General features: G+C 41.2%; 1 protein-coding gene across 6 annotated transcripts in view; it reads right to left on the bottom strand.

Moving 5' to 3' along the window:
- The window catches only part of PLCB1 (phospholipase C beta 1), a 369,472-nt gene that overhangs the window by 19,219 nt on the left and 327,987 nt on the right, over positions 1-22,266 (bottom strand). Inside the window, exon 32 of one of the 6 annotated variants that reach the window (XM_014254669.2) lies at positions 1,656-1,720. The exons of the other annotated variants lie outside the window; for them this stretch is intronic. Coding sequence (XP_014110144.1) covers positions 1,682-1,720 — 39 coding nt within the window. The 3' untranslated portion in view covers positions 1,656-1,681. The remainder of the gene's footprint in view (positions 1-1,655; positions 1,721-22,266) is intronic. 6 annotated transcript variants of the gene reach the window in all.

The raw sequence follows: 22,266 nt of genomic DNA, 5'->3' as shown, positions 1-22,266 counted from the left end.
ATATTCATTATGGGCTCTGCTTTCTTTTTTCACAACCACTGTGCTCAGGAAACACATGTTTAGTTCCCTTGCCTGTGTCCAAGAGGAAAACAGCACTCATGAAATCAAGGCCCCACCTCACAGTTTTAATCTCTAACCCTGCCACAATAAGAGAACTAAACAATACTTGCAATTGTGTTATTTCTAACAAGCATTTGAGAAAAATATTCCCTTATTATGCAACAGTAAAAACCTTTAAATAAACTGTAATGATGTGAATCGATACATGAGGAAGATGCTGGGTCTGTGTGAGCAGAGGCAGGTGATTCACAGAAAGAAAACCCTGACAAATCAAATTACAGTCACTTCATAAATCAAACTTAGCACTGCCTTTCTGTAAAGCACAGGACTCAATCTGTGTGGTGCAAGGCACAGATCAAACACCCAGAGTTGGTTCCTTCTTCCGTGCCAGTGAAAGGGACATGATCCGTATTTTAAAAATCAAACAACACCCCCAGACAGGCTAAGAGAACAAATACAGCCCTCACTGAGAACCATGGCAGTTCTCTCCCCAAACAAGCAAAGCATATCAGAGCAATCCAGAAGAAAGCAGTAGAAGGTGAAATAGTAAATAAAAATACAAAGCAAGAGGGACTCCCTGATTTAGTGACAAAGCTGTGTGGCTTATTGCTACCCCCTTGACAGTGAAAGCCCAAGCCTCCTGGCATGGCTGTGCTTGCAGGAGGATGCAGGAAGTTTGCTTATACATAATCGTGTCTCCTGATGAACATACCTGAAGTAATACTTCATTCCACCACCATCTTTAGCCCTTCCATAAAGCAATAAAGAAAACTCTCTTGGTTTAATCTACTTTCACTTCTCTTCCAGGCTTTGCCTGCCCTTCCTCAATTGTCTTCTGTTCTCTTCCCTGAAAAATTCACTCTCTCACTTTTAAGTCTTCCCCTTTAGGCTTCAGTAATCCTGTTTTACTGATCCCCATTCATCAATTATTTCTCTTTGTACCCCAATTCTTCCTTCTGTTGTGATGCCCCTTAAAGAAGGTTAATCCCTTCTTTATCCCATACTCTGGTGTCCCAGATGACAAATCCTTAATTTATCTACTTGGTAAGTTTAATCTTCAGAGGTACCCAGAATTCCTACCTTCCACACCTTTCCCCACCTCCCACTTCAACATTCAAATGCTCTCAATTCCTACCCCACATTAATCAATCCTCTTTACCTCTTCAGAGAGAAATTTCACAGTGCCTGGTGTTCTGATCTGAGAGTACTGCAGCTACTGTGAGCAGAGAACAGAGGATATTCCCATGACCCAAAGGGCTGTGGCAAGAAAGCTGGGACAATCATGCTGTTACACACAGCCCCTGATGGCTGCACTGAGGTGGGGCAGAAGCAGCAATAAATAAAACAGGCAGGGAGACAATGGGGTGGGGTATGATCCGAAGAAGGCACAAATCGCTTCCGCGGTATCGACGGCATGTAATGGTCAGTGGCAGCTCATGTTATGCAGCTAGCAGGTAATAATCAGGGCTAGAATTGCTCAAAGATTTCAGAAAAACCACCAGGCAGTTAATTGTGGATGATCCTGACCTGGTTTGGACATGTAAAATGAAAACAACATCAGCATTACTAGATAAAAAGGGGAATGTTTCACTCACTTTCACTATAGTCTCATATTCCATTTCTACTTCTGTTTTTCCTCTACTTCTGGTTCTTCTATGCTCTTTAAAACAAAACCAAGGATCATTTCAATTTGAGGTGATTAACAGTTACTCTAAGCTGAAATGACATAATTCTGTGCATTACAGTAAAGCAACATCTCTTTAATCTATGCACTTAATGAAAAACAAAAGATTACTTCATGCTTCTGTGTGCCGGCTCATTAATATTTGACTAGGTACATATTAGTCAGAGAAACAGTCTATTTATCACAACCTGTCACTCCATGCTACAAGAGGACAATATTTCAACTGTGTTATGAGGGAGATCCAGCTGTAGTTGAAGTTGCAGCTTACGCAGGTTGCAAGAAGTGTCACTTTTTATCTGGGAAAGGGAAGGAAGCGTGTCTGAAGGGAAAAACGAGCATCAGCCGTGCCACCTGAAGTATGTGCTGGAAGAGACACCCCTGGCCTTAGACTGTGATCATGCCTAATGACATGAACTCAGGGCAGTTTGGATGGAAAGCTTCCAAGGACATCCCCAAGTGCTTACAGGAGTGGTGCTGTTCCAGCCTATTCCCTTGGATTCAGTGTTGCAGAAGTGCCTGAGCAGGAAATGTGTGGGACATGCTGCTCATGGAGGTGTTACCACTGTTCTCTCGCCTTCGTCCCGAGCTGGTGTTTATCTCTGGAGCTGAAACTTGTGTTTGGCAGTTCAAGGAGCAGCAGGACTGTCAGACTGTCCTGAAGCCCCTGACGTGCTCCGAGCTGCTTGGAGACAACTCACTGGGACAGCAGCACGCACCACTCTGAGCACCCTCAACTCCAACTCTCTCTCCTGGAGAGAGAGCAACCAAAAAGACATAAGTTTATTCCTTAGTTTTTGCAGTTACTAGAAGGTGGCCATGAAATTATAGCCAGGAAGTGAAAAAAATGGGTGACTTTTTGGTTGTTGCTAAGTGCAGTTCTTAAACAGCACTGCCCTGCCATTTTCAAGTGTTTCATGTTCCGTTCTCTGTTGCATTAAATTATTGTGGTAACTGTCTTGTCTTACTCTAAAATCAGTGTTATTTCAGCATTAAGTGACTTACTGCTCCATATGGTAGCAATTGCATGAGTCAAACACTGAACTTGGTTCTGTTTGCAGAAGTTAAATCACAGCTCTGTCATGACAGGGTTGGTGCCACCAAAATCTTGACACTTTCCATATCATATACTTTATACTTTATCATGTATTTTGGACAGTATTGTATCTGTATTGTCCAGGAGCCAGAGCTGCGGTGGCATCCCCTGTCACATGCAGGTGACACGCAGGTGACAGCCAGCCATGGAATAATTGCATGTGAGCTCACTGAGGCAACGTGTGCTTTGTCTTAGGTGTCAGGTTTGTTATGAATGAAACTGAAAATGGAAACCTTTAAAAAGAAATACAATCAGACAATAACACAAAATAAAGCTTCTCATTTAATATGTAAAGATGAAATAGCTTTGAAACCGAGGTAGTACTTTTAATATTTGTTACAAAACATTTTCTCTCAAAGCATTTTCTTAAACAGAATACAATTATTGAGTCACTTCCTTGGTAATGGGTGAAGAAGCAGAACAATATGTCTGAGCACCGTGTCCTCATTTTACTTCCATGCAGATTCATAAATGCCTTCTAATTGAGTCACAATGCAGGCAGAAAATACCATTAGCTCACAACTGGCTGGATTTGATTGAAATGCTGTGTAAGGGAACCTATGCCACCTTCTTAGGTTGTATTGCAGCAAATGAATTAAATGAATTTTATTTATTTTCTCCTTGAAGTCTTTCTCACCGTGGCAGCAGAGTAAAGCTACGGCATTAACACTGACACAAAGGGTGTTAGGAGATACGTGTGGGCAAAAGATGCTCAGGAAATGGGTGCCAGTGGCTGTGGCAGGTTACACCATCTTGACATGCAAAATGAACCTGAAATATTAGCTGAGGAAGCAGAAGGTGACAGTTTGTAGCAGAAGAAAACGTAGCAGCAAAGAAGGTGAAATGTAAAGTGAAATAAGAAAGCTACTTTGTTTTGCACAGTTCCTTATCGCTTCTCCTGATGCACTTCATTTTTCTGCCCCTTTGATCTATGTACTTTGCTGGTTCTGTGCTCCCACTGACAGACAAATCAGATAAAGCAACTCACAGAAAATTGGCAATTTTTACAAAATTACATGTAAGTTTGCAGTACACAAACATTTTGTTGCTGGGGATGTTGGCCTAGTTACTTCAGTGAGGTTTGTAACTACTTAAAGGAGGTTTAGATTTGATTAAAAATTCCCTCAAAACCAGTATTGGAAAACACTACTAAGCATCCTCTTGCTAAATTTCTTAGCTTGTGCAACATTAACACTTTTCCTTTCTTTTGGCACCATTTTTAGCCAGCCTCCCTCTTAAAGGGCACATTTTGGTTTGAGAAAAAATCTGTGTACTTTGTGTGTTGTGCTCACACACCAGGATTTGGGTGTGCAAAGGAGGCACACATTTGCCAATATCCAGACTTTACCTACCTGCAGGATGAACATCAGAAATAAACATTTCAACAAAAGCAACATTCAAAAATGGTAACAAACCCCCTCTACTTAACCAAACTGAGGAATTTCCCCCTTGATTTTTTATCAAAACACAGTCCACGGAAAGTAACAGAGATATCTGGGTAGCATGAATTCCACAGGCAGAGAAAATTACAGGGTTACCAGATACAACAACTTAGCTGGGAGTAGGGTATGCACCACTCAAAAGCTCTATTTTTTTATTGAGCTTTTAACAATATAGTCTGTGCACTTGCACCACTGGGATGCTCCTGATCCAAGTGATGGTAGTGCAGCAGACATAGATCAGATATTTACCACAGGGTGCTCACTAGTTTGGGAGCTCCAGGCATGGCCTTGCAGCATGAGAAAGAGAAAGTCAGAGAGAAACACAGGGACTAAAACAAACACTGAATTTTTCAAGCTGTTTTCTGTTCTGACAGTCACAACTGTACTTGCAAAACTGCCTGGTTTGAAAATGCCTGAGCAACTTCTTGACTTCGGTGTGAGCAGAACCTTTCTGTTTGTGCAGACATTGCATTAAGCAGCTGTTTGTGAAATCTCTAACACAGAGGTAATAAAACACAGGAAATACATACACTTCCCCAATTCATAAAGCAGCCATGTATCTGTTGCTTTTACTAGTGCTGAGACAACATTTTAGGGAAGACACACACACAGAAACCAGACTGCAGAAGAACACTGATGACAAGGGGGAGTGTTAAAACACTACCTGCTATTCATAGTCACTGTCTACCTAATGCTGGTTTCCCAGAAGCTTTCTGGAGACACCAGAAAGTCCAGAAATCAATCCAGTAAATGTTTCAGCTTTTAAAAGATTGAAGCTGAGTATAATCAGGTTTATCTGATGCTCCTGGATGTGCCCTCACCTGCGCAAAGGGCCACAAAAAAAGCTGCACTTCATATTTCTGGTCTCTAAGTTGTCATGAAAAGCTGTGCTGTGTTCTCAGTTATCGTGTTGTAAAGAACTACTGCCACAATTAGTCAGGATTTCTCTTCTTGCTGGCACATAGAAATGGGGCATAGAATCTTGTCAGTCCCACAATAAATTGTACTGATCTAACACCTCCAATCAACTCTCGTTAACGTGACTGTTCTTCACAATTATCTATTAATGAACCTTTAAAACCACAATGAAGAAACGTGTCTCAGGGAGAAGAAAAAGGAAATAGTGCTTATCCACAAGAGCTGGCTCACAGCACATGGTTTAGTTCCCTCCATAATTCACACACCTCTCAGCTGTTCAGCGACTCACACGTGGTGCTCTGGCTCTGCCTTTGGCAGGGTTTCCTGAGACCACAGCAGCACAAAACCACCACACTAAAGAGAGCAGGAAAGATTTGAGGGGAAATGGAAAAAATTTAAGCAATGGTACAATCAAAGTGACCTAAGATTTTTAGAAATTAAATATTCCTGCCTAGTGCCTTCTCCTTTTTCTGCACTCTGCGCTCTCACCAAGGTCCAGCTAACTAAAGGATATTTCTCTGAGGGCAACTCTTCTGAAACTCTGGCCAGCTGAAGGAGAAGCAAGAAGTGTTCACTGGCCACCAAAGAAGGGAAAAGCCCAAGCCTCCTGGAAAACAGCACATTCTCTCCAATGGACCAAGCAAAACTTTCTTGCCCTGTATGGAAACAGCCCTGGCCTAAATTCCTAAGCCATGACTCCTTTTCAAACTTTGATTCCAGCTGTGTTGTGGAGTTCATTTTCAATATAATGTGCTTTAGGCTCTTTTTTCTGTAGGTATCTACTAATAGAAGATGAATTGCAAACAGAAAAGCCAGGGGCAGGGGATGTGTTTTCCCATGGATGTCATCTACAGCAGAGTGGCACAAAGAGACACTTAGGACAAAATCCAACTCATGGAAACAGAAACAGCACAAAACATTTAAGGCAGCAACTTGTATTCATATTTTGCAACCTGTGAAACCCAGTTATATTCTCATCTTCCCTGGACCAGAAAAGATCCTTCACATCCCTATCACAGAGCCAGCACAGATCTAGGTTTGTTTATCAACTGATCCAAGACTGACTGTGTAGTAGGCAGAGGAAGCAATGCAGGAGGAAGAGCTTGGTCCTGGCTTTGACCTCACTCAGCCAAACAGTAAAAAAAAAATTATTCAGATTAATTCTACTGTGTGTGTCAGTGAAAATCACTGGTTTAACAGCAACATGTGTGGAACCCATCCCTGTACAAGTCCACCTTTAAGTTACACACAGAATCCAACTGCAGCAAGAACAGTCTTCAGATGCACTCCAGTTTCTCATCCTGGACAAAGAACATTCCCATTCCTGCTTCCTAGTGATTACTTTAGACATATCCTTTCTTAAAACAGCCACTGCAATTACAGAGCAGCTCCATGAATGCCAGAAGATTAAGTCAGAATATGCATCTTTCAGCTCAAATCAAAACTTCCAAACTTCAATACAAGGTGCAAGCAGAGCACCACTGAAATTCTGTCTGTACAAATAATTTTGTTTATCACCTTTACCATATGTGGCATAACATTTACTAAATTGCAAGCTAAACAGAGATCAAGAGAACGGAGTTTATTTCTCAGAAATGTATTTCCATTAATACAATGAATGTTAGACACAAAAAGTCCAATCTGGGACTCTTGAGCAGTTCATCTTCCTCTGGTCCAGCAGGAAGAGTTAATGCCTTATGAGGCCACCAGATTTTTGTGACTATCTCACTGCAGGATGTGAAATGAAAGTCTCAAAGGTTTACAACTCATTTAGGACACAGGTTTACTGCACTGAAATCAGTCTGAATTTTGCTACTGATACCAGTCAAAGCCCATTAAAAGTTCCCTCCCCATTCCATCAGTCTCTTGGCACATTGCCTTAGTCTGAGAGGTAGCTCAGCAGCTCTCGTGAATCAGCTACTCATCAAAGGAGTAAAAATTACTTTAAAATTTGAAAGAGTGCAAGGGGAGCCAATATTTCTACAGCTAATCCAGTACAGCAGGTTGGCAAGGCTTTATTTTAGGGCAGTTTTGAAAGCAGGCCTTCGTCTGGTCAACTAAAGGGAATGAAGGTATCAAAGGGACTTAGATTACCACTGGGAGCAGGCTAAAAAAGAGAAAGGCATCATAGAAGCATTTTGTATTTTCACTAGGCAGAAAAATTTTCTGTTATTTTTCAGTAAGCACTAAAATAAGTGAAGCCAAGAGTTCTCTCCCTGGCCATGGTGACACGGCCACTGGGAGCTTCAGGAGCTCCTGACTGCTCCCTTACATGATAATGAAACCTTTTTGTTGACCTGTAATGGCTCCATTACTGTAAAGTTCAAGTGCCAAAGCTGCTGTGCAGAAAAGAGTCAGTGTTCCCCAAAACTGCTTCATCACAGGACAGCCCTCAGCTGTCTGAGACTTCCTGCAGGAATCTGCATTACTGAGGATACCTCTCCCCTTGTAAAGCCTCGGCATGTCTAGAGCACACATTCCAATATTCCTTTGATACAGGTGAAGGCTCTCAATGTTTCATGGTGAGCAGTGCTGAATCCTCACTCAGCCTTTAAATTTTGAGTGTTACAAAGACATTTATATATGCATATTTACAAAAACATAGCAAGGACCAGGGAGGACCTCTGTCCTCTGAGGTGAACCATAAAATAAAGTGAAATCAACTTTGCTCTGACTTAAACCCAGCCTTCTGTCCACACAGTGCATCAATTTAAAATAAGGTATCCCGTACCCAAAGCTGCTTGCCTGATGGCTGAGCTAAGCATAAGCTAACCCAGTTATTTCTGCAAAAGCACAGCCTGCAGCAGTGTCCTGCCATGGCTCCCCCTTCCTTGTGTCCTCAGAATAAACAGGTCACAGGGAGGAAAGCCTGAAAGCTTTCCAGTGAAATGTATTCATTGCCCCAGTTCAGCAAATGTTCCACTGCATTTCATTGCTTTAAAGCGTAGAGTGGGAATACAGACTGTGAAAATAAATGATCTTCAGGGGATGTAAAGGACCTGGTCCTCTGATCCTGGTGGTGAGACAGAATCACAGAATAGTTTGAGTTTGAAGGGACCTCTGGAGATCACCCAATCCAGCACCCCTTCCAAGGCAGGGGCACCTGGAGCAGGTGGCACAGGAACGTGTCCAGGTGGGTTTGGGATGGCTCCAGAGAGGGAGACTCCACAGCCTCTGGGCAGCTCTTCAGTGCTCTGCCACCATCAATGTAAAGATGTTATTCCTCATGTTAAGGTGGAACTTCTTGTGTTTCAGTTCATGGCCATTGCTCCTCATCCTGTCACTGGGCACTGCTGAAAAGAGCCTGGCACCTTCCTTGGCACCTCTCTGAGATATTTACATGGATTCATGTGATCCCCTCTCAGTCTTCTCTTCTCCTGACTACACAGGTCCAGTCTTTCCTTGAAAGAGACTCCTCATCATCTTTGTGGCCTCCACTGGATCCTCTCCAGTAGCTCCTTGTCTCAGAAATTGCCTTTCCAGAAATGCTACTCAAAATGGGGAGACTGCAAATTAAAGAAAATTCTCATCCTATCCCAAAACGTTCTAAATCACACCATTAGCCATTCAAAGGGATTCCAGTAACTCTGGAAAGATTATGTACAAATGCCAGAGAAACTGAGTTAAGCATCAGGCTGAGAATGGACATCTCATTGATTCAGCGCCTTGTACAAATAAAATAGTTTAATTGTCTTATCCCACAAACTAATTTCCCTTGCTAGTTAGTTTCCAAACTAACTTTCCCCAACTCATTTCACTGCCCATCTGCAAAACTGCATGAAATACAAGTTACTGGTTCAGATTTTAATATTATTAGAAGTTGAAAGCAATAGCATGGTCTTGTCTTACAGACAAGCCTGATAGCTTAGGCAATTTTAGGGCTTTCTCTGTATTAAATAGAGCAGACTGCACAGTTTTCTCTGCAGGAAAAGAAGCTTTATTTCCTAAGAACGTTCAAAATCCAAATGCTTTCCCTAATGAAGTGTCAGATGAAAGGATCTTCTTCACAAATATATCAAGAAAACGCATCTCCCAAAATTTCATTAAACATTAAATGACTGTGAATTAACAAACAAAAAATGTTGATTTTTTTGGACAAATTGTTATTAGTTCCATTTACTTGCTAAGACAGAATACATATGACAATTAGTTCCTCAAATGACTACATGGGGGAAATCCCTTCTGTCCTGATGCTCTGTACTCTATGATAAGTTCATTTGTTTGTGTCTAAGAACAGATTTTCAGCTTCATTCCTTTCTGAAACCAAAGTTAGCCTCAGACAGATAATGAAGCTGCTGTTAATAAACCCAAGATGTCTTAACATCAATTTGCTGAATGGAAAATCCTGCTTATTTTGAACTAATTTAGTACAGCAGTACCTGTTTAAGATCAATTCGCAGCAGACTATTTCCTATTTATTGCTAATTAAAATCATGGAGTTCCTGTTCCAAACAGCATATAAGCCTGAAAAATTAGCTCCAACCCAGTGTGCTATTGACTCAGCTGGGGCATTAGGTCTAGATTTACCACCTCATTCCAAGGTTTATAAGAACAGCTACCCTCAGGAATGACAAATCAGCCAGAGGGAGGTCAGGTGTAGAGGGAAACCAGGAGACACTCGCCGAGATTTGTCTTCTCGAGGTTGTGGAGTGCAGAATGGCTCAGCTCTGCTTTTCTCCCCAGCCTGAGGTACCAAGAGCACACAGACTGGAACTCTCCCTTGGCACATTAAATCTGAGGACCACCCAGCCTTTGTGCCTCAATTCCAGCCCTTTCCGGCCTTGGAGAGAATAATACTCCAGCTGTGTGCCAAGGGGATATCTGCAGGTGCCATCTGGGCTTAACCTTATCCACCCACACTTCTCTTGTCAAGTCCACACAAAAATGTTTTCAACTGATTGTGCTGGGCAGAAATAGGTCAATTATTTCTCTTCTGGAACATAGTTCAGCCAGGAAAGCACACAAGCTTGGGAACAGCTATGAAAAATAGAAATACTGGAATGGTCCTGAATTAAGGATGATCCCACCCAGCGCTTTCAGTACATTGCTCCAGAGCATTCACATCCCTGAAATTTGAGACTGCCTAAACTGCTGTGCTCCCAGGAAAGCACACCTGCTGGGATCCATTGTGATGGTACCAAACTTCCAGAGGGTACAGAGAAGCTCTGTGCCATCTCTGTCTCCCCAGTTCACATAAACTGACAGAAGTTTGCACTTACAGCTGGAAAATGCTTATTAATAAATCAACCTTTCTTTTTTTCCCTTCCAAAAATCTTTGCCTCATTCCCACATCAAAAGCCTGAAACTGTTCAGGCTCATCCTAGGGTGATTTAATCAATCACAGCAGCCTGGACTGCATTTCCACCCAGCAGTCTGAGTTTAGGACACCATGCCAAAAGTGACATAGAAAGGTAAAATCTCTCTAGGAAGGATCCCTGCAGACCTCAGGACAGGCACCTCTCCAGAGTTTTGGCAAACCAGGTGCCAACAAATGCTTCTTTATTGGCACCAAATCCACCAAAGCCTCAGTGAGACAGAGATACACCTCCTTTAAAGTGTTATTTCACACCCCCAGATAAGTTAGTTGCCTGAGCACTGCACATGTGGACAGTTTTAAACTCCAACCATCAATTGCTATGAACAAAATAACACTAATTTTTGTTAATGCTATCCTTTGTTTCTCAATTTTTTACAAGATCCCAAAGATCATTCTAGAAGATCTGGTCTGGAAGTAACATACAAAAAGAATTATTAGTGTCCAACTCTGTTACTAGCATTTTCTTTGACACCCCAAAAATACTTACTCAAACAGCTTTCCCAGTCTGAATCTTAATAATTTCTTAGATTGTTTGTTTTTTAAGTTCTTGGTATGACATTAATAACATTGCAAAAAATAGGATAGGTATATAATAATGAAATAATTGTGTTGAATTCACTATGTTTAAGTGAGAAGTACTTCAAGTTGTCTTTCATTGGACAAGTGCCTAATTCCTGCTGAAATATTTCTATAATTCTTTTGATTGAAAACTGTGTTTAATGAGCAACTGGGCAAGGACTGTTTGTGAGAGGCCCCGGCAGAACCAGCCAAGTGTTTTAGGGTCTCTGTTCCTTCACTGAGCACTGCAAATTCATGAACATTATCATTTCCTGAAGAGATAGAGTCCTACTAGGACCTGAAAAAGTACAAGGAGGCTGAAATGCTCTTGTATTTCAAATTGACTCAGGGCCCAGATTTTTTACAGATGGAGGACTTCAAATTTATGGATGACTTAAATTGGTGTAGCTAAAGCAGACAGCATCCTTAGCAATCCTCCTCTTCCCAAGATGATGCCATTCTTGCAGGCATGGCTGAGTAAATTCTGCATCTGCTTGTCAGCTGCTGTAGCTTAAATTAATTAAGTGCAGAAATGTAATCTGCTGCCAAGTGGAATTTACATTAACAGGCAGGACCACAAATGAGGATGAAAGTTGGGGTTCCTTATCTCGCTGCAGGGGAGGGAAGGGCAGAAAGCTGAGGTGAGTGCTGGACCCAGCTCACTTGGGACACAGTTCTCTGAGGATCACAGAACCAGAACCCACAGACTGCTGCTCACTTCTGACCAAAAAGCAACATTTTGGTTCCCTTCAGTCTCATTTATTCCAGCAGTTCAACCTGCCTGGCAAGCTGATAAAACCAGCAGTTTACTGTCAAAAAGGGAATTATGAAGTGACAGGGGCAGTTCCTTCACCCTGGGGCAAACCTGAGCATTGCTGGGGAAGGGCTGGAAGTCTGAAGCTGTTTAGTGACAACTTCCCCCACACTCTGGGGAGCTGCCCCAGCTGGGGTCAGTTCCCAGCTGCTGAGCAGCACAAACCACTGACAACATGCAGGAATAATGGGAAATGATATGAAAGCAAGCAAATATTTGTAATAACACTTATTCTATCTGCATTTCTTATTAAAACAATGCAATCAAATTAATAATGATAAATATAAATATTAATGTGTTGATGTTTAGATGATAAAATGTACTTTTGTTGTTCAGAGAACTAAGCTGCTCCTTTTTCCTGCTGGCTTGAAATAACCCTTTGTTTATCTTCATCTTGTTTTCCAACATAACTTATTTATTTACAGCATGTCAAGGGAGAAACCTAATTTCTTAGGACATTTTCCAATTAACTTTCCTAATTAAAAGTAAAAGTTAGACTCAATTGGTTTGTAAATAGCATTATCTAAACCCCCAAAATGAATAGATTCTGGGAAATGACTGAGAATACACCTACACAAGCATGATCAGAAATGTTCCCCATCTTCCATCTCCAGGTGTTACAGACATTGTCTGGCATTCTGAACGTCTGCTCCTTTCCTGCCTGATCTGGAAACAATGACATTTGCTCCCGAAGTCTGTAACATTATTAGGGAATTGCTGCTCCCTTTGGTTCCTGTTAGACAGAGCTCACATGGAAGTTTGCACTTCCAGCCATGGGCTTTAATGAGTTTTGAGCTCTGCTCTGAGTATCAATCTGTAACAAGAATCACCACCGTGATCCAACTTCATGAATTTCTGCTAGGATCCAGTAATATCCCAGGAGATGCCTGCTGCTGCTCTGACTCAAACCTCTGCCATTCAGACCGAGAACTTTACAAAGAATTCACAATTTCAGCAGGGACCAAGATTTTGTCTGGAGTCCCCTTAATGAAGTCTGTGTAAGGCTTTCAAATTCTGTTCTTGAACTGAAACCAGACACAGCAATTGGAACCCAGAGATCACATTGTCATGTCTGACTTGGTGATCAATTAGAAACAGACTCACCCCACTGACCAGTTCACAAGAACTGGGAAAATATTTAAATCCAATAAAGTCAAAGAAGATGGTTGCAAACCACTTTAAATCCTTGAAATTACTTATTTCCCCCAGCACATTTATGGCAGTGAATAACCATACTCTTTGTGGATGCAAAAGCATTTCACATCTAAAAATAATTTACACTGTGCACTGATCACAAATCTAGATATACCCAGGGCAGCCTGGAGTCACAGATCAATTTATAATACTTATGTAAAATCAAAAATAAAATAAGCTTAAAGCAAAATGAGATGTTCTACTTGCTCCATATATCGTGGACATATGCCATGAGTTATTGCAAACTTTCTCTGAGACACACTAATTTAGACGAATGTAGTTCTTAGCAGTTTCGGTACTAAAAATACCATTTTTTTCTCATATATTGAAAATACATGGGAATATATTTCCCATATATTTAGCAGGTATAAACACCTGGCTATGTCCTGCTCACATCCTGACCATGTTAGCACAGCTTCACACACACTTTTAAGCAGCACTTTCCCTGCTTTAATACTAGAGAAACGGATAAATGAGCTTTGATGTATTTGCTGTGCAAGAAGTTTCTATGTTCTCATAAAATGCTTTCAGAAATAATAATTATAATAATAAAAATAATGACAAAAGAAGCTGTAAACTCCAATAGGGCCTGGCTGCAACTGGAGAAACCAAATGACTCTGGATTTTGAAGACAATTAGTCCCCACACGTTTTAAATTAGCGTGCCTGTGTGCAGACAGCAGCATTGTATCCTGATTTTGTAGTGGTGTTTTTAACCGCATGAGTCACAGCTTGGAAAGGCAGCTGAGGAAACCTGATGGCTTCCATGCTCCACAGCATTTCCTTGTGTCAGAGGAAAAATGCTGCTTCTGTTCAGCACAAGGTACGAGGGAACCTCTCTGCTGGAGGTTTGGCATGTGTTAAATCCATTTTGCAGATAGCGTGGAACCTGGGAACCCATAAATCTGCTTTTCCTCTTTCTTATTTTCCATACAGGGAAACTCTGACTTCATTGTTAATGCAGTCAACTAGGAAAAGTCGAGTAGACCACAAAACTCCTTTCTGGGACTGGTGGTTTCAAAACAGGACTGGGAACCATCAGAACTGGATTCTAATTCTGTCATGCAGATAATTCGCTCTGAAAGATGCTCAAGCCAAAGATTTCAAACATTGACACCTAAACTAAGGCAGCAAAATGCAAGTTAACCAAGCAGAGCCTTCAAAACACAAAAAAAACACTGCACTGGTTTGAGCTGGAAGCACCACAAGGAAGTTCTATCACACATTGTTTTCCTTTCTGGAATTGTCTATTGATTTTTTTTTTTCAGACCGGCACATTTTAAAACTCACAGCTAAATTTGTCTTGACAGTGTCATTTCAACTGAGCTACAAATATCTTCTATTTGCTAGGTTAAGCTTCAGAGACTTTTAAAAGCAGACTGCTTCAAAAGCTAGGTTTCCTCAAAAACATATCCTAGGGTAATAAATATCTGGAATCTCTCTTTCTAGGAACAATTGACCATAATGACTGGGGTTTTCTTGGCATCTTCCATCTCATTTACACCTGCTCTGAACTCCAGTGGATTCCTGGCCATTCACTGACCTGTGAATATCCACAGAGAGATTAAAGCAAGCCATGACTTCCAACTCCATGGACTGCACTGACAAACAGCTGACTCCCAGACTGGCAGCAGTGGCCATAAGGGTTCCTAGACTCAAATCCCTCTTCCTTTTGGGTTTTCCCTGCCAGGATTGCTGTGATTGCAGGTGAGTCTCCTGCAGTCCCCGCTCAGTGGCCGCTCCTGTTGCCAAGGTCACCTTTGCAGAGCTCTATTTGCATCCAGCTGACGTTGATTCATGTTGCCAGATGGCAAAGGACAAAGCACAATCGCTCAACACAACGTGTGACCTACTTACACTCCCAACAATCTGCTGCCTAATACTTGGGAAATGCATGGAGACTTTGATTAAAATTTTAATTTTGTTTCATAGTTGGCCCACATGTGGTGTGTACATTTTGTATCCCAAATACATCTGCTCCAGCAGGGCACTCATGTGATGCCTCCGACTTCCTTCTGAAACGGGGCCTGTGAATGTGTAAGTGCCACTTCCTTATTTCCTAAAGGCACTCTCAAAAGTAATTACAAGTTATTGGTTTCCATATGGACAGCTAACGAAGAGCCAGGCACTCTCACGCTGGCACCACATAAAGAAATAGTGACGACAGTAATGTGTCTGCTCTAGAGAAGGAGAATAAAGACACAATGCAGACAAAATTCATGTAGGGCTCCTAATGGCAAATCATAGGGAAACTCTCTGTCCATGCTCAAAGTCACAGATATACTTACAGGATCAGCAGGACAAGAGATTTTCTGCAATAATTAACTCCAGTGTGAAGGTATGTGAGAATAATGGAAGTGACATCTGGTCACTGCAGGCCAGATTCCCCAGATTGCTCAGGGCTTTAGGAGTGCCACGAGTGCCAGGCTGACAGAGACCCGTGCTCCGCCTCTGCCCTTGGCTGCTACCAGATGCTGTCCAAAGGAAAAGTTCTAGAGCAGACAGACATCAAACAATTCCCACCTGGGAGCACACCTTCCTGGTCCTGATCTCTCAAGCACTGGCCTAAGTCCTGCAATTTGAGTTTTAGTAAAGTTTTAGTTCTATCAAAGTATGGTCAACAAGAACTTCAATGCTGAAAACATTTAATTTCTGAAGTGGTCTCCAATCCCATTTTGAATCTCCTCAGCTCTTGACAGATTTTTCAAGGGCTTAGCACAAAGAAATGAAGTGGAACTGCTAAAGGTCTCAAGTGTCCCAGCAGCTCTTCTTTTGCAAGTTCACCACCAGACCCTCAGAGAGTTCAGTGGTGTGTACACAACTCAGTAATTCTCCTAAATGAAAACAGAATGCTTGTTAAAACACAAATCCTTCAGGCCATGAGAAAACAGAACCCAAAAAGCCTGCAGAGAAACAAGTCTGACATTATATTTTACACTGAGGAGGAGGTGACAGATCCTGCTTGGAAACTGTCCCATCACATATTAATGCTGTTTATTTGGGGGAAAACGAGAAGGGAGAGCCTAACACAAGGAGAAGCAGTTGTATCATAGTGTAGACACTGCTAATGAGGTGATTATAGGTGACAGAGCAAGTGAAAATAATTGGCAGGACATTGATTAAAAAAACCCCAAATATTTTATTATTGAATAAAGATGTGCAGGGCTACACTCGGGATTTATCATTACATTATCCGTGTGCCACACGTGGTGTTATCTTCAGCAAGAAGTTCCCAAGACTGGGAAGATTACTAGAAAGGATATTCCATTGTGGATGGAACAGAAAACAGAAGTATTTTACAATCAAAACAAACAGAAAAAAAAAGCTCATGAGTTTGTATCACTTTCTCTTTTATGCTTTATAGAAAAGATCTACATGGGAAAGCGGTATGTCTGAAAGTTCTGTTCCTTTGTCATAAATTAAGTTTAGAGAGAGAAAATAATCCAAAGGAAGCAGCAAAAAATAGCATTTATGTCATTACTGAGGAAAGCACAACAGTTCTGGAAAAAATACCAAGCACCACTTTTTATAAAGAAAAATCAGAGAAATCCCTTCTTCCTTTTAGATCCAAGGGAGCTCAAACACAGATTTAAAGCCAAACCTTTATGTGTAAATTAGAGCTTTCACTATCCATAGAACAATAACTTGTATGAGGTAATTGTATGAAGTTTAATATAATATTTAGAGTACCTAAACACAAGTGTTTTTGCCCTGAGCAGTACATCAGACTCTGGGAAAAGCTGATCCTCATGGCACAAGTGTAAATTCCACTGTGTCCAGGAATCTCACCTGATTCCTGTCCCACATCAACCTTTTTGGACAGAGTATCTCCACCTGCAGGCACCAAACGCACATCTGGAGCCTGGTTTGGGCAGCGACCCTGGAGCAAATGTAAGGTCCCTTCTTGCCCTGAACCCACAGCGAGGCTCCCACATCTTGGCAGAGCCAGAGCCTGCCCAAAGAACCAGAGACGACCTGACCTTCACTCAGGAACAGCGTTACTGCAAGGACACTGAACATTTTACTGCTTTAAAAACCCCCAGTGCCTTGAGCCCATGGGGGCTGAGCAGTGCATCACAAACACGTCCCACGCCCTGACAGCGCTGGCTGAGCCAATCAAAGAGGCTCTCCTGGGCTGCTCAGCACAAAACACCCCCCTCCTCTGCTGCCTCTCATTGTTTTTTGACTTAAAAGTCTGTGGAGGGGACAAAGAGTCTGTCTAATTTGCTGTTGTGTGGGAAAGAGGCCAAGGTGTCTGTGACACTATGCTGTGCTGGGAAATTGTTTACTCTGCAGTTTATAAGCAAGATGCTACAAAAAACAAACATAATTGAAGAGAGTCTCTTTAAATGAGAACAAAGTAAACAAAGATGCTTCATTAGAAGTTACATCCCCTGATCCTTCTGCTGTCAAATCCACTGTTTTTGTTTTTTTTCCTCTTTGGTTCAACTTAAAAATTAATTACCTTTCATAGAAAACACAAGTTGCTACTGTTATGTTAACAATACTTTGAAGAAAAAGGTCTTTTTGGGGGCAAGTCTGTCTTCAAAAGGGAAGAGATAAATTTAGTAAAACTCATCCTTGCTTGCTGTTTAGATCCTTCCAACAGGAGTTTGCCACTGCTTCGCCTGCACTGAACAATCACAAAAGGGAAAAAATCTCTTAAATAGTATGGAACTGGGGTAAACCAAGAATAGCAATACAATTGAAGAGTTTTGTTTGGGTTAGTGCTCTGGTTTGTTTTTTTGGAAGAGTTAGATGGATAATATTCAGGATAGCTTTTTATTTAAGGAAGGGAGCACACACACCATAAATTAGAAAGAATAAATATTTAAAGGTTTGCTGAAAGTGTACACATCTAACCTAACCTATTATGGCTGAACCGCTTTTTCTAGGCAATAGCTACAATAGATGTCCTTAAAAGTGATCCCTTGGTATAACACTGGGCAAAGGCCAAAAGAAACTCTGTTTCCATAATGGCACACTAGGGAATTCTTTATTTTAAAGTGCCACATGGAATGTCTAAATTAAGTCATAGGGGCAAAAAAATTCATGGTATCCGAAACGTTTGCTTGGGCACGCAATCCATGGCATCACCCTGTAAATCACACTGGAGATAAACAGCTCTTCCCAGATTCCTGACTCCAGTGACAACTGCTCCAAAGCTGTCACCCCTGACGCCAGCTCTGCTCAGAACCGCTCCCCTGACCACAAGTTTGGATGTGCTTTTAGGGTTGTAATGAAGAGTAAGCCAAAAGGGGAAAAAGAAGTGCCCAAAGTGCCATCGCTGAGTAGCAGGAATTTCAAACAGTTCCCAGTTTGGAAATGGCTGGGAACAAGGACACAATCAAACCCAGTATATGGGAGCATATGGAGAAAGCACAGTTTAGTGAGTCTGCAAGAAATCATTAAAAATCATAGGATAGAGAAGGACAAAGGCAAGTGGGTAAGATCAACAGGAGGAATTTTTCCTCCCTCTGGAATGGTTACAGAACTAAAAGACGTGGCCTGTCTACCATGTGATTTTTTCAAGTTATATCACTGCTTTAAGATTGCTCTTGCTCTGTGTCTCCGCTGTTCCCAGGGAATTGACAGCGCTGTGACTGTGTCCCTACACGCAGCAGTGCCAGGCAGGTTTCACCTGGAATCACAGAACGCTTCCCTCCCCTCTCACACCTTGTCATTTCCCATCAGCTGGGAGCTGGCCTGATGGATCACCCTGCACAGCTCTGCTCAGGGAAGCAGGGAATGTTTCTCTTCACAAGCCAAGGAGAATGGCCTTGATTTGGGTCTCTGCACAGGGGGGAGGGACCCGTGGGGAGGCAGACGCGGCACTCCCAGCGCTGTCCAACACAGCACCCAGGCTGCAGGACAGCTCTTCCCAGGGATGGACCCGGGCTGCTTGGAAACTGAAACTTGGAGGACTGGGATCAATTTTCCAGTCCATGTGCCATTTTACACTTCCACATCCCAGCCTTTCTCTTCACTTCGCTGGTAAAGCGATGCCACCCAATTTTCCATGGATTAGCAGCAAAGGCAGTCGATACTTTCCTGAAATTCTTTTTTTTTTTCCTGAATAAAAGTTTCTTCAAAGTTTGTAGGTGAAGCAGACAATGAGCACCAGAAACTCAATTTTGCTCTTACAGCGTTAAAAAACAAAACTTGAATTTCTACCTAGCTTTGTTTTCCCAAGCAAAATCACAGATGTAATACAACCTGTCTTTTTTCTTGACAATAAAACCTACTCTCCCTTACTTACTCTTCACATTTTAGATTTAAAATCTTAGTAGAGATTCCTGACTGATCAAAACACAGAGCTGCTCCATGCTGAAGGAATGCAATTGAGATGGCCACCAGTAAAGCTCAGAGGAGAATAAATACAACACATCTGTAGTACAAACCTCTGTCTCACAGAAAACACCTCAATACATCCAAGAGCCTTTTGTGCAAATTGAATCATTCTTCTCATAGTAATTCTTACAAAATAAAATTATTTCATCTTATGGCATGCAAGGTAAAATTCAGTTCTTGTCTCTGCAGTGAGTGGTTACTAGAAGGTCAATTTTCACTCCTTAAAAGAGGGTTGGCTTTAACTTAACATCATGATTACAGTCTGAATTTCTCTTCTAAAATTTAATTTTTCCAAAATCCCTGAATTAATGAAATGCAAATGTAAAACGTTTAGTCTTAACTTCTACAATTTCTCCTTGCTTTTTGCTATTAAATATGTATATAAAGATATATGTCTATCTGTAATGAATGCAACAGTAAAAGAGTTTATTCCTGCTGATTTGTAGGCACACAATGCAACTCATAAATCTTATTTAAACTTTAGATTCACCAGTTTGGGGTAATTGAAGTTACCTTGGAACAGTTTGTACCAGAGCATCTTGGCACTGCTTTGTATTGCCAGGCAATGGAACACTGAAATTTGCCTCCCAGTTTTCATCTTCCTCCTGCATCTCTCCAAGCATTCCTTTCCTCAACACCACCTACAAACTGCCCATATCCTCATTCTCTGATGCACTTCCTTCCTTCTATTCTCAAGGTTTCCTTTTCCCTGGGAGCTGAAGAATATATTCTAATAGAACTAATGCATTTTCTTAAACATTTGCCTTCCTTCGTTCCTGGGACAGGATTAAAACCTTGTTTGAGCAAAGAGCTGTGCCTGCTCTCCACCTGTGTCAAAAGAAAGGAAATTTCCTGAGGATACACACTGGGCCTCATTCGGTCTGGGGGCACGTTTAGACACCAAAGAATCCTTGTACAAGACTTAGTGGGGTTTATTGAAAGTACTGCACTCTAGTGGTACTGTATCCATTTTGTGATAAAAAAATAGCCAAGATAAATCACTTTTTTGTTGTTAAGGGCCACTTAAGAATCTTCTTTGACAGCTAAACCACAAGAATTATTCTCCTATAGGGATGCATTTCACAGACAAAAATTAGGTGCAGTAATTTGGAGGGTATCCCATATTTGTTTTCACATGCATCAAGAAGGCTTCACACCTGTCAGAAGAGTTAATCTCGATTCATCCTTTGCTTCAGAAATGTAATGCCTGTCTCTTTCATTAAAGAGAATCAGGCCAGCTCTGCTGACACCATTTAAACTCCTCACACTCCATCTAATTTTTAATCAAAATATGTGCCATAGGTCCTACTAGAATCTCTGAGTTCTGTGTTGGTCTTCCTGCAGAGGAGGCACAAAAAATGGGTTATTTGAAGTGCTTCCTAGAATCTCCTTCCCTTGGAGGACTTGACACCTGCCCAGCTTTCTTGTAGGTATCTAAATTCAGAGCAGATGAGCCTTACTTCCATTCCTGCACCTATTGCCCTTGGAGTATTTTTCAGCTCCATTATTTCATGGCCCTTCTAATCATAAAAATTCACTTTAGGACTCATCATTTAATTCAAACGAATTAAACAGTGCATCAATGTGGAAAGATAAAAGTGTTGGAAATGCAAAGTCTGAGGAAATGCAATTAGAGCATCCCACTTGACCAGTTCTTCAGTTGGAACTCATCACATTTGCACAAATCCACACAAACACAGGAGAAGGTGAAAAGGGTGAAATATTCCCAGGATGAAAATACTCTTGCACTGCCAGTTAGCAGCAGCATTAAACTTGAACAAATGAGCTGCAGAACACTACACTTCCATGTAAGTGTGAGACTGAGACCCAAAAACCCCACAAGGCAGTGAAATATTATCCTTACACCCAAACTCAGTCTGTCTCTGATGTTTCAGAAGTCTTTTTTTCTCAAGAAAGGAAGCTGAAGGAATCCCTGGCACAAAAAAACAGGTTAAGAAACAGCAATTTTCTTCAAAGACATTGATGATGTCTATCAGTGCCCCAAGAATGCCACCAGAAAAAAAAAAAAAGAGAACAGCATGATTTCAGCCACTAACTAAAATGAATTAAAACCTCCCAAAAGTGCAAAATGGGATGATTACAGGTCACAATTTTCTGCTGTTTATGACACCAGATGAATTCCACATTATACAAAGGGTGAATATTCAACATCCAGAAAGCAATATGGAATAACACCAGATGGAGAATCTGGATGTCATTATAGGTAACATTTGCAAAAGAGCATAACTCACTGAAGTACTTCAGAGATAGTGACTGAGTTTACAATTTTACATCTCTGTGTTTAGGAACTCTACAGGTCTCCATGCTATGATGGATTCATTAGGAAAATTAAGCACTTCTGACCACATAATGATCTACATGATGAACTGTGCACCATATTCTTTAGTTTATGCTGTTAGAAATCAAATTTTCAGCCTAAAGAAGTCCAAATACCCAACTATTTTAAAAGATTGATTTGATTTGATTGATTGATTTGATGCATTGGGTGTTTTTAAAGCACAATAATGCAACAAAATGCAAAAGCAACAAATATGAAAGCTCAGTATATTAAAAAGCTGAAAAGTTATTGCACTTAATCAGTGATTCATAATAATGAAAACTTCCATCCCTAAATATTATTAATAATAATGAAATTAACAACCACCCCCTAATAATAATAATAAAAAAATTAACAATCCCCCCATGAAATATTCTATGCAGAAACAGAAGAGCCAGGAGAACTTGTTTCCATTTATGAGCAGTTTATCCACAGTCTCCTTGTTCTGGCAGCTTTTCATCATTCACATTGCTCGTCCTGTGGGCACCTCCCTGTCTC

This window comes from Pseudopodoces humilis, chromosome 3 (genome assembly GCF_049639895.1).
Source record: "Pseudopodoces humilis isolate 2021_Gansu_Grassland_sample_001 chromosome 3, ASM4963989v1, whole genome shotgun sequence".
Taxonomy (NCBI): domain Eukaryota; kingdom Metazoa; phylum Chordata; class Aves; order Passeriformes; family Paridae; genus Pseudopodoces; species Pseudopodoces humilis.
Note: the sequence above shows the minus strand (reverse complement) of the source record. Positions and strands in the feature narration are given on the sequence as shown.